This window comes from Microcaecilia unicolor, chromosome 4 (assembly GCF_901765095.1).
Source record: "Microcaecilia unicolor chromosome 4, aMicUni1.1, whole genome shotgun sequence".
Taxonomy (NCBI): Eukaryota; Metazoa; Chordata; class Amphibia; order Gymnophiona; family Siphonopidae; genus Microcaecilia; species Microcaecilia unicolor.
Window position 1 is genome coordinate 212,072,067 of NC_044034.1, and position 15,382 is coordinate 212,087,448.

At 44.3% G+C, this 15,382-nt stretch overlaps 1 protein-coding gene across 1 annotated transcript in view; it reads right to left on the reverse strand.

Annotated features, from left to right (window-relative positions):
• Positions 1–302: 302 nt before the first annotated feature.
• SIGIRR (single Ig and TIR domain containing) overlaps positions 303–15,382 on the reverse strand; it is a 126,709-nt gene continuing 111,629 nt past the window's right edge. The window contains exon 10 of the mRNA XM_030201204.1: positions 303–1,893. Within this exon, the coding sequence (XP_030057064.1) occupies positions 1,703–1,893 (191 nt within the window). The 3' untranslated portion in view covers positions 303–1,702. The remainder of the gene's footprint in view (positions 1,894–15,382) is intronic.

Genomic DNA, 15,382 nt, shown 5'->3' on the forward strand with positions numbered 1-15,382 from the left:
CAGAAACCAGGCAGCTTAACCAATGTGAATATGCACAACTCACCCATTTATATTTAGAACTGTTTCATAATATCTGCTTGTATACTATACTATTACTATGTCTTATTATCATCATGCTGACCAAGATCCTTATGTAATACTAGTCGTTTATTTTCTAGCATTCTTCCATTACTCATGATGTATTGTAAGCCACTTTGAGCCTGCAAAGAGGTGGGAAAATGTGGGATACAAATGCAACAAATAAACACAAACAGATGAACTATGACACAGGGCAAGAGAGTTTTAACAACAAATGATTTGCGTATAATAAAATGGTACACATCTTTTATTCCAAATAAAGTATAAAACTCTAGCAAATAAAACATATGAGGTCAAAATACATGAAAGGAATGAGACCAGAAACAGAATCAAAAGTGTCAAGATACACAGACAAGTTGCTATCTCGAGTAAGCTTTAACAGTGAATCCCTGTGTGCAGATGTTCCCAGATGTTTTTCCAAACAGGTAGCAGCTGGATGCAGCCCTCCTCCTTCAGGCATGCTGCAAACAAATTGAGCTTTCCAAGTTTTCCAATATGGAGAAGTAGTTTGGTTTTTAGGGAGGCAGGTTATGAACCAGAGAAGTCAGGGTTCAAATCCCACTGAGACTCTTTCTGACCTTGGGCAAGTTATTTCACTCTCCATTGCTTCCAGTACTACTTAGATTGTGAGCCCATTTGGGTAGGGAAATAACTTGTGTACCTGAATGGAACTTTCTTTGTTGCAGATTTGGAAAGAGCTGAGAAATAAATTCTAAAACCCAAATATGAAAACTGTTGTTATTCAGATCCATTATGTATAAATGCATTTCTAAACTGCCTCTCTGCATTCCCTTTGCTGGCTGGAGATGATATCTGACTGGCCTTGCTATCTTTCTTTCTTTTTGGGAGAGGATTTAGTTTTGGAGTGTGTCAGAAGTGGATCACTTTGTTTCTCTCTTTGCTGCCTGAAGTTCAGAGCTTTGCGGTGCTGCTTTTATCATACTGTTCCGGTAAGATACAGCAGTGTTTTGCCCACTCTCCTGGCCTGTTGTTCAAGCAGCTTTCAGAGTATTCCATTTGCAGGATGGAACTGAGCAGCTTTCGTTCTAATCATATGCTCTGTAAGTAAAGGATAGTCCTGGATTTGATATACTGCCTTTTTGTGGTACAACCAAAGTGGTTTACATATATTGTATGCAGGTATCACTTCTGTACTGTGGAGATTTAATAATTTGTAAATAAATCAACATGGGGTCTTCACTTGCAGAAAATAGAACCCATGGGCATAGATTAGCCATCCCCAACAGTGACAGACCTGAGACATCTTGAAGCTTCCATTTCAGTTCCTTGAAGTCCCTTAACTTCTCTGTGCTCTTCCTTTCCCACTTTAATTAAGCCTTCTTCCTTGCCTCTCACTGTGATGCAGAAAATTAAGGCATCAATAATCACAATTATGTTTCTACCTCAATGGCAGATACACTTACTCTGTCAACTTATGCACCACTCAGATTCGGTTTGTAAGAAAGGTACTGTAGAAATTCTGACACCTTTCCTTGATCACAGTCACTGCTGAGATCCTCGGGTCAGCAGCTCCAATCGAGAAGGTTATGTGATCAAATGAATGACGACAAATTGAAACTACAGGTCATGAGATGCACGTTGACTTCCTTGTCCTCTGATTACTTCACATCTCATCTTTAGTTACCAAGCAGTAAAAGTCAGTCCTCGCACCATAGTTGCGAGATCCCAGATCGGAGATATCAATCTCACTGCTCTCGTGATCATTCAGCCCTTCAGAAGTACCGTCTGCTGCTAGAGGAATGTGGACTGCTGTCAGGCGGGGTGGTGGGCCTTTATAAATTGTCCCACGGACTCCTAGGAGAAGGGACAAAGCAGAGATCTTGAGCATCAGGTGTAGATTACTGAGGCAAAGCCACAATGAACACCCACAGCCTTTCATTTCCCTAGCATTATTTTACATAAACACTCCATCAATGACTCTGTAGCAATTTCTAAATCTCACTCCAATTAGGGATGCCAACTGATACAGGTCAGAAGGTGCACAATGATCCAATCCTATTGTATCCCTCTTGCATGCTGACATTACTACCCCACTATCTCCAAACTGCAGTGTGATTGGTAGCAATCCTGCTCATGATCACACGTATATAGACATATTCAGCAACATACAGATTCCATGTGTTCTTTCCTCACCCTATCATGCTCACTTCTCTTTTTTTTTATTTCCCATTTTACATTTTTTTTAATTTGTAGAAGTCTTTATTAAGATTTGAGAGATATAACAGAGGCAGATAAGTCACAACCAACAACATCAGCAAATACAACACAGATGTAAAACAATACAAAGACTAAAGTACACTAGAGGCTAATAAACAGTGTAATAATCTCTCAAGGCTAAGGTAACCGCTTACCATATACTCCTTAGGTTTTTTAACAAGAGTTTAAAAATTACCTCCTCCCCCCCCCCAAAGAAAGCAAAAGAAATAATTATATCCCCCCCCCCCCCCCCCCCCCCCCCACCACCTTCCAACCACAGACTCTCAATACGAACAGTGTGACACAAAGGGTTCCCAAATAGCTTCCCACTTGGACAATGTTTTGCGACGTATGGCCCAAAGCCTCTCCATTTCACAAATATACCACAGCTTGTTTAACCATTTTACCAAAGAAGGAACATGAGGAGACTTCCAGTGAATGGCCAGAGTGACCCTAGCCGCCGACATAGCATGACGAACCAATAAGGACTGTGATGTAGTAAGGCCAGGAGGTTTTTTAGGAAAAAGAAAAAATTCAGGTGACCACTTTATAGGCTTAGAGAGCCAGCTCTGGAGTCTATGTTGAACTGCTTTCCAGAAAGCCCGAACCTTAACACATGACCACCAGAGATGACCCATGGTACCTTTCTGCCCACACTCCCTCCAGCACAATGGGGATACCTTTGGAAACATGTGATGAAGGCGCGCTGGAGTCAGATACCACCTATATAAAACTTTTACAGAATTTTCTTTAAAAGGAACAGAAATAGAGATCCTTGACAAAGCATATTCCATAAAATTCCAATCATCATCACCCAATGTCAAGCCCAATTCCCGACGCCAACGCAATCAATGCTCAACAGGAGTCTGCAACTGCCTACGCTGGTAAGAATACAAGCAAGTGCTAAGACCCCTCGTCCCTTTAGAGACCTCACACAAATCTTCCAAAGAGGAGTCCTCTCGCGTAACCTTAGTCTTTATTTCAACAGCAGAAAGAAAATGTTTCACTTGGGTGTATGCAAAAATATCCTTAGGAGAAATTGCATATGTTTCAACCAATGTGTTGAGCGGAATGAAGGCCTCTTCATCAAAAAATTGACCCCAAGTTTCTAGACCAGCAGAGAACCAATTCGAAAAAGGCCCTGGGTCTAAACCAGGTGGAAAAAGAGGGTTATTTGTTACTGGTGTAAGTTTAGAGAGGACCAGATCAGGCTTGGCAAATAGACTATCCCAATAGTAAAAAGTTGTCAAAACTGAAGGACAACCATCCTTACCCAATACACAATATCTCTGAGGAAGCCACATTGATGAACGCAAAGGACACGATCCTGCAGAGTCCTGCTCCAACCCTATCCACCGCTTCTGAGGACTTGCATGAAACCATTCAATCGCAGCCCGGGCCTGAGCAGCTTTACAATACCAGTACACATTCGGAACTCCCAGACCACCTTTTTTCTGATCCTGATATAGCAACATTCTAGAGAGATGTGGACGTTTATTGGACCAAATAAAGTGAAGAAAATGGTAGAGTCTATTATCAAAAACAAAATTACAGAGCACATCCAAGGACATGGATTACTGAGACCAAGTCAGCACGGCTTTTGTGTGGGGAAATCTTGCCTGACCAATTTACTTCAATTCTTTGAAGGAGTAAACAAACATGTGGACAAAGGGGAGCCGGTTGATATTGTGTATCTGGATTTTCAAAAGGCGTTTGACAAGGTACCTCATGAAAGGCTACAGAGGAAATTGGAGGGTCATGGGATAGGAGGAAATATCCTTTTGTGGATTAAAAACTGGTTGAAGGATAGGAAACAGAGAGTGGGGTTAAATGGGCAGTATTCACAATGGAGAAGGGAAGTTAGTGGGGTTCCTCAGGGGTCAGTGCTAGGACCGCTGCTTTTTAATATATTTATAAATGATTTAGAGATGGGAGTAATTAGCGAGGTAATTAACCAGCTTATAATCGAAAGTGATCGCCGGCCATCTTCCGACATAAATCAGGAGATGGCCAGCGATTTCTTAAAAGCGGCGAAATCGGTATAATCGAAAGCGGCATTTTTGACAGCATCGCCGCTTTCCCGCCACTTCGCCAGTGAAAGTTCAAGGGGGCGTGTCGGTAGATTAGCGAAGGCGGGACATGGGCGGGCATGGGTGTGGCTACCAGATGGTCGGCTTTCGCCGATAATGGAAAAAAAAAAGCGGCGTTAAGCAGTATTTTGCCGGCTTTACTTGGTCCTTTTATTTTCACGACCAAGCTTCAAAAAGGTGCCCCAACTGACCAGATGACCACTGGAGGGAATAGGGGATGACCTCCCCATACTCCCCCAGTGGTCACCAATCCCCTTCCAAACTAAAAAAATAAAACTAAAAACCTTTTTGCCAGCCTGTATGCCAGTCTCAAATGCCGTACCCACCTCCATGACAGCAGAATGTGTTCTATCCTCTGACAGCCTTTCCCTGGTTGTGATTTGGCTCTCGGGTGAGTGTGACACCTTTTCTGTTAGGTGCCCTGCACAGTCACATCAGCAATGCATTGTGGTGGGTGTAGGGTACTGGGTTCTACTCCCAGGGTGCCTTTCCCCCCTGCTAACTGGGTCAGAGTGTGCCCTGTTTTGTTTCCGGTAGTCCATGAGGTAGTGGCCATTTTTGTAAGCCAGTTTTAGTTCCCTTTCCTGTGTTACCCACATTAGAGAACGTAGTTCTTACCTTGAATGGTGTTGAAAGAGGGCATTGTACACCATTGTGCCAGCTCTGACCTACTGCTAATCTTAGTAGCAGGGGACTCTTTGCCAGTGGGGCACAACCTCTGATCTGCAGTTAACTGTGAGTAAACGTGCTTATTTCAAGAAAGGACTTTTTCAGAGAGATTAGTCTTCAGGTGTGAACTGGTGTGCCAAAGTTATACAGCAGCAATAAGTCCTAGAGGCTGTATGCAGGTCCCTGGAGCAATTTTAGTGGGTGCAGTACATTTGTGGGTAGTGGGTTTGGGGGGAGGGTTTGGGGGGGGTTTGGGGGGGCTCAGCTCCCAAAGTAAGGGAGCTATGCACGTGGGAGCTTTTCTGAAGTCCACCGCAGTGACCCCTAGGGTGGCTGGTTGGTGTCCTGGCATGTCAGGGGGGCCAGTGCACTAAAATGCTGGCTCCTCCCACGGCCAAATGCCTTTAACTTGGCCTGGGTTTGAGATGGCCGACATAAATTTCCATTATCGCTGAAAAACAAACCCGGCCTTCTCAAACCCGGCGAACTCCACGGCATTTGGCCGGGCTAAACCGTATTATCGAAAAAAAAGATAGCCGGCCATCTTTTTTGATAATACGGTTCCGGCCAGCTATAGCGCTGCCGCCAACATAGATAGCCGGTGATCTATTTGGCCAGCGACGTTCGATTATGCTCCTCCATATTTGCTGATGACACAAAGTTATTCAAAGTCGTTAACTCGCGACAGGATTGTGAAAAATTACAGAAGGACCTTATGAGACTGGGAGACTGGGCGGCTAAATGGCAGATGGCGTTTAATGTGAGCAAGTGCAAGGTGATGCATGTGGGAAAAAAGAACCCGAATTATAGCTACGTCATGCAAGGTTCCACGTTAGGAGTTACGGACCAAGAAAGAGATCTGGGTGTCGTCATTGATAATACACTGAAACCTTCTGCTCAGTGTGCTGCTGCGGCTAGGAAAGCGAATAGAATGTTGGGTATTATTAGGAAAGGTATGGAAAACAGGTGTGAGGATGTTATAATGCCGTTGTATCGCTCCATGGTGCGACCGCACCTTGAGTATTGTGTTCAATTCTGAACGTAGCGAAGGGCGACTAAAATGATAGCGGGGATGGGACGACTTCCCTATGAAGAAAGACTAAGGAGGCTAGGCTTTTCAGCTTGGAGAAGAGACGGCTGAGGGGAGACATGATAGAGGTATATAAAATAACGAGTGGAGTGGAACAGGTGGATGTGAAGCATCTGTTCACGCTTTCCAAAAATACTAGGACTAGGGGGAATGCGATGAAACTACAGTGTAGTAAATTTAAAACAAATCGGAGAAAAGTTTTCTTCACCCAACATATAATTAAACTCTGGAATTCGTTGCCGGAGAACGTGGTGAAGGCGGTTAGCTTGGCAGAGTTTAAAAAAAGGTTTGGACGGTTTCCTAAAGGAAAAGTCCATAAACCACTACTAAATGGACTTGGGAAAAATCCACAATTCCAGGAATAACATGTATAGAATGTTTGTACGTTTGAGAAACTTGCCAGGTGCCCTTGGCCTGGATTGGCCGCTGTCGTGGACAGGATGCTGGACTCGATGGACCCTTGGTCTTTTCCCAGTGTGGCATTACTTATGTACTTAAGACGAAGGCGGTCTTGGACACCTGAGAGAAAGGAACGAGACAAACGAAGAGGGAGAACTTGGAAGAGATACATCAAACGCGGCAACACATTCATTTTCAGAGTAGCAATCCGTCCAAACCAAGATAACTCAATGGAACCCCAAACTTCCAGATCTTTGTATAGCTCCCGCAAGAGGGGAGGGTAATTAGCTGAAAATAGATCAGAAAAATTCTTGGTTAGATGAATTCCCAAGTATTTGATACTTCGGGTCACCCAACGAAAAGAAAAGGCTTGTTGTAGATTGTAAAATCGGACCAGAAATACCAATAGCCATAGCTTCCGATTTAGTCATGTTGAGCTTGAACCCCGAAACAGAGGAATAATCAGCTAAAAGCTTAATTAAGTTAGGCAGGGCGAGTAACGGTTTGGTTAAGGTAAGCAAGATATCATCAGCAAACATTGCCAACTTGTATTCCTGACTGCCTACCTTAATACCCGAGACATTAGGATTAGAACAAATAGCAATAGCCAGGGGTTCCATAACCAAAGCAAATAACATTGGTGAGAGAGGGCATCCTTGGTGGGCCCCCCTAGACAAAGGGAAAGTAGGAGAATTACCACCATTACTTCGCACACATGTGCTAGCAGAGTTATAAAGAGCTTGAGTCTAATCCCTAAAGCCAGACCCAAATCCCAATCGCTCCATAACACTGAACATAAAAGGCCAATGAACCCGGTCACATGCCTTTTTGGCATCTAATCCTATAAGACACAAGGATTTTTTTAACTTGTTAGCTACATGCAGATAGTTAACCATACGGAGAATGTTATCTTTAGCTTGTCTTTGGGGAACGAACCCTACTTGATCAGGATGGATTAGATCAGGAAGGACTTCCGCTAGTCGATTCACTAGGACCTCAGCTATAATTTTAACATCAGAATTAAGAATGGAAATAGTGTGATAGGAGGCACAGTCCATCTTATCCTCGCCTGGCTTCGGAATTACTGCTATCCAGGCTTTCATCATAGAGGGAGGCAACGCCTCCCCATCCCGAACCCCATTAAGAATCTCTACCAACAGAGGGGCAAGCTCCCCCCTAAAAGTCCTACAAAAGTTGTTCGGTAAGCCATCCAGACCCGGTGCCTTCCCAGTGGGCAGGTCCTTAATGACTTTGACAACCTCATCTACTTGGACGAGACCATCCAACAGGCATCGTTGCTCTTCTGTCAAGGAAGGAAGGTCTTGGGATGATAAAAAGGCCTCAATAGCATCCGGGTGAATCGTAGAGTCAGCCGAGTATAAGGACTGGTAAAAAGACTGGAAACGCTGACGAATCAAAGAAGACCTAGTCAGCACTGTGTTCTTACTGTCTCCAATGTGAAGAATAGTACGATCAAATCTTTGCTGCCTCAATTTAAGGGCCAATAAACACCCCGGCTTATTATGATTAAAATACTGAAGTTGCTGTTGTTGACCCCGGATAAATTGCAATTGGTCCGAGTAAATATTGTCTAATTTTAACCGGAGAGCTTGAATCTGCCTCAGAGTAGAGATCGAATAAGAGGACTTATGGAGATCCTCCAAGTGGGACAATTGTGAAATGCAGTCAGCAACTTCCTTTCACCTGGCCCGAGCGCTTGCCTGTTTTAGAAAGAACCCCCTCATTACAGCCTTTAAAGCATCCCAAACAATCCACAGAGAAGGACCTGAGTTCAAATTAGTATCGAGATATTCCCTCAAGAGTGTTCTATAGTTGGCTAACATCATATCCTCCTTCAGCAAAGAGGTGTTCAAAGTCCACCTACTGTCCTTATCTTCCTCACAAAAGGATGAAAGCTGAACCCAGGTCGGAGCATGGTCCAAAATGGTAATGGGGCCAATACCTGAGAGACCACCCCCCTGAATCAATGAGATTTCAAATAACAAATGATCGATACGAGAGTATGACTCATGAGCATGGGAATAGAAAGAATAATCCCTTTCCTTTGGATGATGTAGACGCCACGCATCACATATAGCTTGGACCATCCTGCCAAGCCTGACAAAAAAACTCCCCCTGAGATTAGTTGGGCGCATAAACAGCGACCAGGGTAAAAGCTAAATTATTCAATAATACGTGCAGAAGCAAAAATCTACTAGAAGGGTCACGCTTGGTTTTCAACACCTGAACCTGCAAGGAAGAATGAAGCAAGATTGCAACCCCCCGTTTTTTCGATGCATCAGCAGCAGAAGCGCAATAGACATATGGGTAGTGATGATGAGACAAATATTTCTCATGTTCCCTCTATAAATGAGTCTCCTGTACAAATGCAACTTGAGGTTTATGGAACAGCAATTCCTTAAATAACTTTTGACGCTTTTGAGGAGAGTTCAGACCCTTGACATTGTATGTCAAGAACTTTAGATCCACACTCATTTAGAATTCAACACACAAGCTTGCTAACTCTGATACAACTTGGAAACCAAGTAGCCTCGAAAATGTTGGCAGGAGAGGGAGAGAAGAAAAAAAAAAACCCTCCCACCCTCTTCCGCACAATACCACACAAACAAGAGTACGGAAAAAATAGCTAAGAGAGATAGTACCAGCCCATGTCATCCTGAAACAGAGGTAACAATAAGGCACTCTACCCCGATGAGAATTGCCTAACCCACCCCCACCACCCTCCAGAGTAACCCCACACACATCACCCACCACTAGACAGGGACAGACAAGGTCCCCTAACTAGGAAAGCAGGAGAAAGAACCCCACCACACCTGAAACACTACCCAAGTCATCCCTCCCCATGCATCCCCACCTCCACACAAACAACCTAACCACCCGAATACGAAACAATTCTAACACACACACATAGAGAAAAAAAAAAAAGAAAAACCCCACACACTCAGCCCCAGGTCCCCCAAGCATAGCAAACCCCCTCATACAACCCTTTCTCAATGACTAACCAACTGATGTACACATCATGAACACATCGCATATAACCTAAATTATAACCATAGCAACAAAGTCCCGTGGAGCACCTTGGATATGACTGCAAACAGACCAAGCAATCCATTCAGGTGTCTGTCGGGGCAGTCTTAGATTTGCTGGGAACACGTTTCCATTTTTGGAGTTTAGCCCGAGTTGTGGTGGCTAGGTCTAAGGGCGGAGTCTCAGTATTCGTCAAACCCTCGCCGTATAGGATCTTCCAAACCTCAGAAAGGAGTTGAATCCAGTGTAGCTTCCCCCCCCCCCCCCCCCAACCGTAAAGCATAGAGCAAAAGGAAAAGCCCAGCGGTAAGGGATCTTACTTTTTATTAAAATGTCCAGCGCAGGTTTCATCGCACGTCGCTGGGACAGCGTAAGCTGGGATAAATCTTGGTATACCTTAATTTGAGCCTCATTATAGTCAATGTGTGGAACCTGGTGGGCCCACTGCAGCACTTGCTCTTTAGTGGAAAAGGTGGTGAAACAGACAACAATGTACCGAGGTTGGTTATCTACTCTCTATCCTAGGGCTCTATGCGCCCTTTCAATAGCTATGTCCTCCGTCCCGAGCAACTTTCCACAGAGCATCTTAACAATCGTAGCAACATCTTCTTTGTCCCCCACCTCAGGGACCCCACGAAAACGGAGGTTGTTCCTGCGGCCTCGGTTTTCTAAGTCATCCACTTTATATTGCAGGCCTTCATAATACTTAAAAAGCTTTGATAATCGTAAATCAGCCCTGCTCAGCTGCTCATCATGCTTGTCCGCTCGCACCTCCAAGTCCTCCACGTGCCCGCCCAACTCCCGCAGATCAATGCTCAGGACATCCATGCGCTCTAGAATGCTTTTCAATTTTTCTTTTTTATTTTATTCAACAACGACAACACGTGGCGCCACAAGGCCTTACCCGCTTGCCTTACCAGTTGGCGCTCGCTCTCCTTCCGAGCTGTTGACATGACTTCCATACGACCAGAAAAGCCCTCACTCAAGTCAAACGCCTTGCCCCGATGAAAAAGTTTCCAATTCAGGGGTGGATGGTTGCTGATGTTGCTTAAAGAAGGCAGGGACGCGTCGGAGCTACGGACTCAGGAGCCATTCAGGTCCGTGAAGTCACTTCCTCCTCCCTTTTGACCAATCCTTCAAGCAGTTGAAGAATACAGAGGCTCAATCTGCACCTCAGGGATGGCAGCATGACCTCATGTTTGGCTGCCATCTTTCTCTCCTGATTCTTTCTCTTTGCTCCAGAAGTTTTCTTTTGCTTCTTTGGGCCTCATACTCAAATCAGAACCGGAGCTGGGATCCTAGTACCATAACATTTCATTTACAAATATCCCTTATGTTATATCCTTTAGGACAGTGTTTTTCTTTTTTTTTAACATTAAATTTTTTATTAAGGTTATATTAGTCACAAACATAATATGCTCATTACAACTAAGCCCAATTGGTCTATCAAACATACAATGAAAGTATTGAAACGCTAAACCGCAACCTCTCAGAATTACCCAGCTACCCCCCTGAGCAATTATCTCCCCCTCCTTCCCCCCTCCCCTCCCTCAGTATTTTCTCCTTAGGAATGTTGAGTTAATGCATCAAAGCGTGTCCATAGTTCAGAAGCAGGGGAGTTGGAACGACTTACAGACAAGAGATTAGTTGTCTGTAAGTCGTTCCAACTCCCCGACCAAAGCTAACTTTAAAATCCAGTCTGTTTCAGTCGGTCCCACTGATCGTTTCCAGTGGTTAGCTATTACATTCTTAGCCGCTGTCAAACACATTCTTTTAAAACCAAACCCAACCCAACAGGCACCATTTTGGGTCAAAAGAAAAGGGTTTACCCGTATGGGTAGCAATCTTAGCAACAATTGCCTCTCAAAAGGGTTGGACCCGATCACAGGACCACCAAATAAGCAAGAATGTTCCCATTTCCGTGCCACACCGTCAACAGGTACTGGAGGGCGTATGAAACAGCATGTAATTTTGCAGGTGTGTAATACCATCATGTTAATACTTTGTATGCATTTTATTTTCAAGAGTAGGGCAGCGTTTTTCAATCAGTGTGCCATGACACATTGATGTGCTGCGGGAGTTGGGCCAGCTTAATTAGTGCCAGAATGGAGTAAGTTTTCTTGTATCTATCTAGTGGTTGGTGGCAGGGAACAGTGTTGCTTGCGCCATCCCCGGAGCCTTTTCTCTGACATAACTTCAGGCTTCCACATAGGCGGGAAGTGCCAGAGAGAAGGTGCCAGGGTTGGCGCGAGCAGGCTGTATGAACTGCTGCCACTGACCGCTACAGACAAGAAAACTTTTAAAAGTACACTGGGGGAGGGGGCAGGAGAGACAAGGGGAGATGCCTGGTCACCAGCTGGAGAGGAGACAGAAGGGAGAGATGCTGGAATATTTTTGTGTTCATGGGGGAAAGTGAAGGTAAATGCTGGACTCTTTGTGAAGGTGGAGGGGTAAGAGAAGGTAAAATGCTAGACTATGTGTGGGGGTGCAGGTGGGAGGGGGAAGAAGGTCAAATGCTGGACCATATGTAGGTGTAGGGCTCAGGGGGTAAGAAGGTAAACTTCTGGACCATGTGTGGGGTAAAATGTGTGAGTGTGGGAGGGGGAGAAGGTGAAATGCTGTGGACCATGTTGTGGGGGTGGGGTAGAAGGTAAACTGCTGGACCATGTGTGGAGGTGTGCCTTGACAATTTTAGCACTGTGTAACTATGCCAAGAGATGAAAAAAGTTGAAAATCTCCCATAGAATTCCCACTCACCAATTGCCCTCTCGACAATTGCCATCTAGGTCAAATTCCCCCTGATCATTTCCCATTTCAAGGTACCTGTGAAATTTCTCCCTCAGTAAATTCCCACCTGATGTTATAGATTAGTCTGTGCTACTGCTTACATTTTTTATGGTTTGATTAGGGTATCCTGGCAGATTTTGCACTACATGAATAATTATGAGGCTATCCACACACAGTGATGTGCGCCGTGTTGCTACTCTCATGGATATTTGCTTACACACTGAAAATTCATTTTTGGCATCTGGGCAATTCCATTTAACGCTTCTTGATATAAATGAATTTTTCTTTTTTTAGTATATTCTCTATTGAAATATATGTGTGACCCCTCCCCCCCTTGAAAATGCCCAGGATTTTCAGCGTGGTCACTAAGGAGACAGCGCTGCTATTGACAGCCAAGTGCTATAATTACTATGGGGTCCTTCGGCTAAGGTGCGCTGAAAAATGGCTTGTGGTAGTGTAGGCACGGGTTTTGGGTGTGCGCCAATTTTCAGGATGCCTGTAAAAAAGTCCTTTTTAAAACTTTTGCCGAAAATGGATGTGCGGCAAAATCAAAATTGCCGCGCATCCATTTTGGGTCTGCGATCTTACCACCAGCCATTGACCTAGCGGTAAAGTCTCATGTGGTAACTGGGTGGTAATGACCTACGTGCGCCAAATGCCACTTGCTGCGAGTCCGATATGCACATCCGAAATAAAAATTATTTTTCGGCCGCACATATCGGATGCACGGCAAAAATGAAATTACCGCAAGAGCCACGCTGTAGCCGTGGAGTAACTCCATTTTGGCGCACGTTGGGTGCGTGTAGACACTTACACGGCTTAGTAAAAGGGCTCCTATGAGGGCCAGCCCATGGGAGCAAGGCCAGAGAAATAATACAAGTTATGGCTTGAGGAAAATTCTGATCTTTGGAAGCCCACCTCTGCTTAGACCCATAGCACCGAGGGGAAAGTCCTAGGTACAAAGACAGGAGAAGTTTGCAAATGTGGCGTTTCGAAGCCTCTACCCAAGGCAGAAGGCACCTGCAGCAGTGTTCCTGACTTGGGGAACAGAGAGGGGAGTGCTTGAAGATAATCGCTTAAAGTGGGAGAAGTGGGAGCAGGAGTGCATCACTTCTGGCAGGACCCTGTTCCGGGATGGGACAGAGGATAATGGAAATCATATAATTGGATTATAAACCATCAAAGAACAGAACAGATCTCAGTCAAAGTTCAGAAACCACAAACCTTTATTAAGAATAACCCAACATGGCCATGTTTCGCCTCCCAAGAGGCTGCGTCAAGGGATTTACTTTACACTGAAAGATACACATAAAATCAAAAATAACTATTACAAATCATACAAAATGATCTCTCATTAATGCCACAAAAAAAACAACTTTCAAACAACCAGAATTTTAAAAAAACAATGGACAACTTTAAAAAACTTCTGTTTGTTTGAAAGTTGTTTTTAGATTCATTATGTTTTTGAGTTGTACTAATATCAGTAAGTTTTATTTATTATCTGACTATTAAAATGACATGTTTTAATAGCAAGTAATTTGTGGCATTAATAGGAGAGATAATTTTTTATGATTTGTAATAGTTATTTTTTATTTTTGATTTTACATGTGTCTTTCAGTGTAAAGTAAATCCCCTGATGCAGCCTTCTGGGAGGTGAAACGTGGCCACATTGGGTTATTTTTAATAAAGTTTTGTGGTTTCTGAACATTGATTGAGTTCTGTTCTGTTCTTTGATTGCTGTGATCTACAGACCTCTATTGCCTCTCCTTTTCTGGAGTGGATTATAAATTGACAGAGACTGGTGTGGCTCACTTACACACTATCCTAGCTGTTTATAAGCCCAAGAGATTAAGTAAACTAGAGAAAGAAAAATCAGAGCTGAAGGGGACATGGCGTGGACAGTTACCCTACTCCACCTTTCCAAGTCCTGATCAGAGGAGTATAAAAAGGAACTGAATAACTTTTAGAATAATTGCAACAGTCGTGTGTGTGGAGACGTATGTGGACTGAGTTTGATCAAGAAAGAAAAATCATCAAGTACTGTTTCTGGTTTGGTTTGTAAATAGAGAAGATAAGAATAGAACTGAGAATATCAAAACCCTGATATCGTTGGCTTTTGGGCTCATTTTCGAAAGAGAAGGACGCCCATCTTTTGACATAAATTGGAAGATGGACGTCCTATTCCCAGGGTCGTCCAAATTGGTATAATCGAAAGTCAATTTTGGATGTCCCCAACTGCTTTCCGCTGCAGAGACGGCCAAAGTTCAAGGGGCGTATCGGAGGCGTAGCGAAGGCAGAACTTGGGCGTGCCTAACACTTGGACGTCCTCGACCCATAATCGAAAGAAACAAGGACGTCCCTGATGAACACTTGGATGACTTTACCTGGTCGTGTTTTTCTTAAGACCAAGGCACAAAAAGGTGCCTGAAATGACTAGATGACCACCGGAAAGAATCAGATATGACCTCCCCTTTCTCCCCCAGTGGTAACTAACCCCCTCCCACCCTCAAAAAACATCTTTCAAAATATTGATTTCCAGCCTCTAGGCCAGCCTCAAATGTCATACTCAGCTCCATCACAACAGTATGCAGGTCCGTGGAGCAGTTTTAGTGGGTGCAGTGCACTTCAGGCAGGCGGACCCAGGCCTAACCCCCCCTACCTGTTACACTTGTGGAGGAAACTGTGAGCCCTCTAAAACTCACCAGAAACCCACTGTACCCACATCGAGGTGCCCCCCTTCACCCGTAAGGGCTATGATAGTGGTGTACAGTTGGGGGTAGTGGGTTTTGGAGGGCTCAGCACACAAGGTAAGGGAGCTATGTACCTGGGAGCAATTTATGAAGTCCACTGCAGTGCCCCCTAGGGTGTCCAGTTGGTATCCTGGCATGTCAGGGGGACCAGTGCACTAGAAATGCTGGCTCCTCCCAAGACCAAATGGCTTGCATTTGGTCGCTTCTGAGATGGACGTCCTTGTTTTCGATTATTGCCGAAAATCAGAAACGAC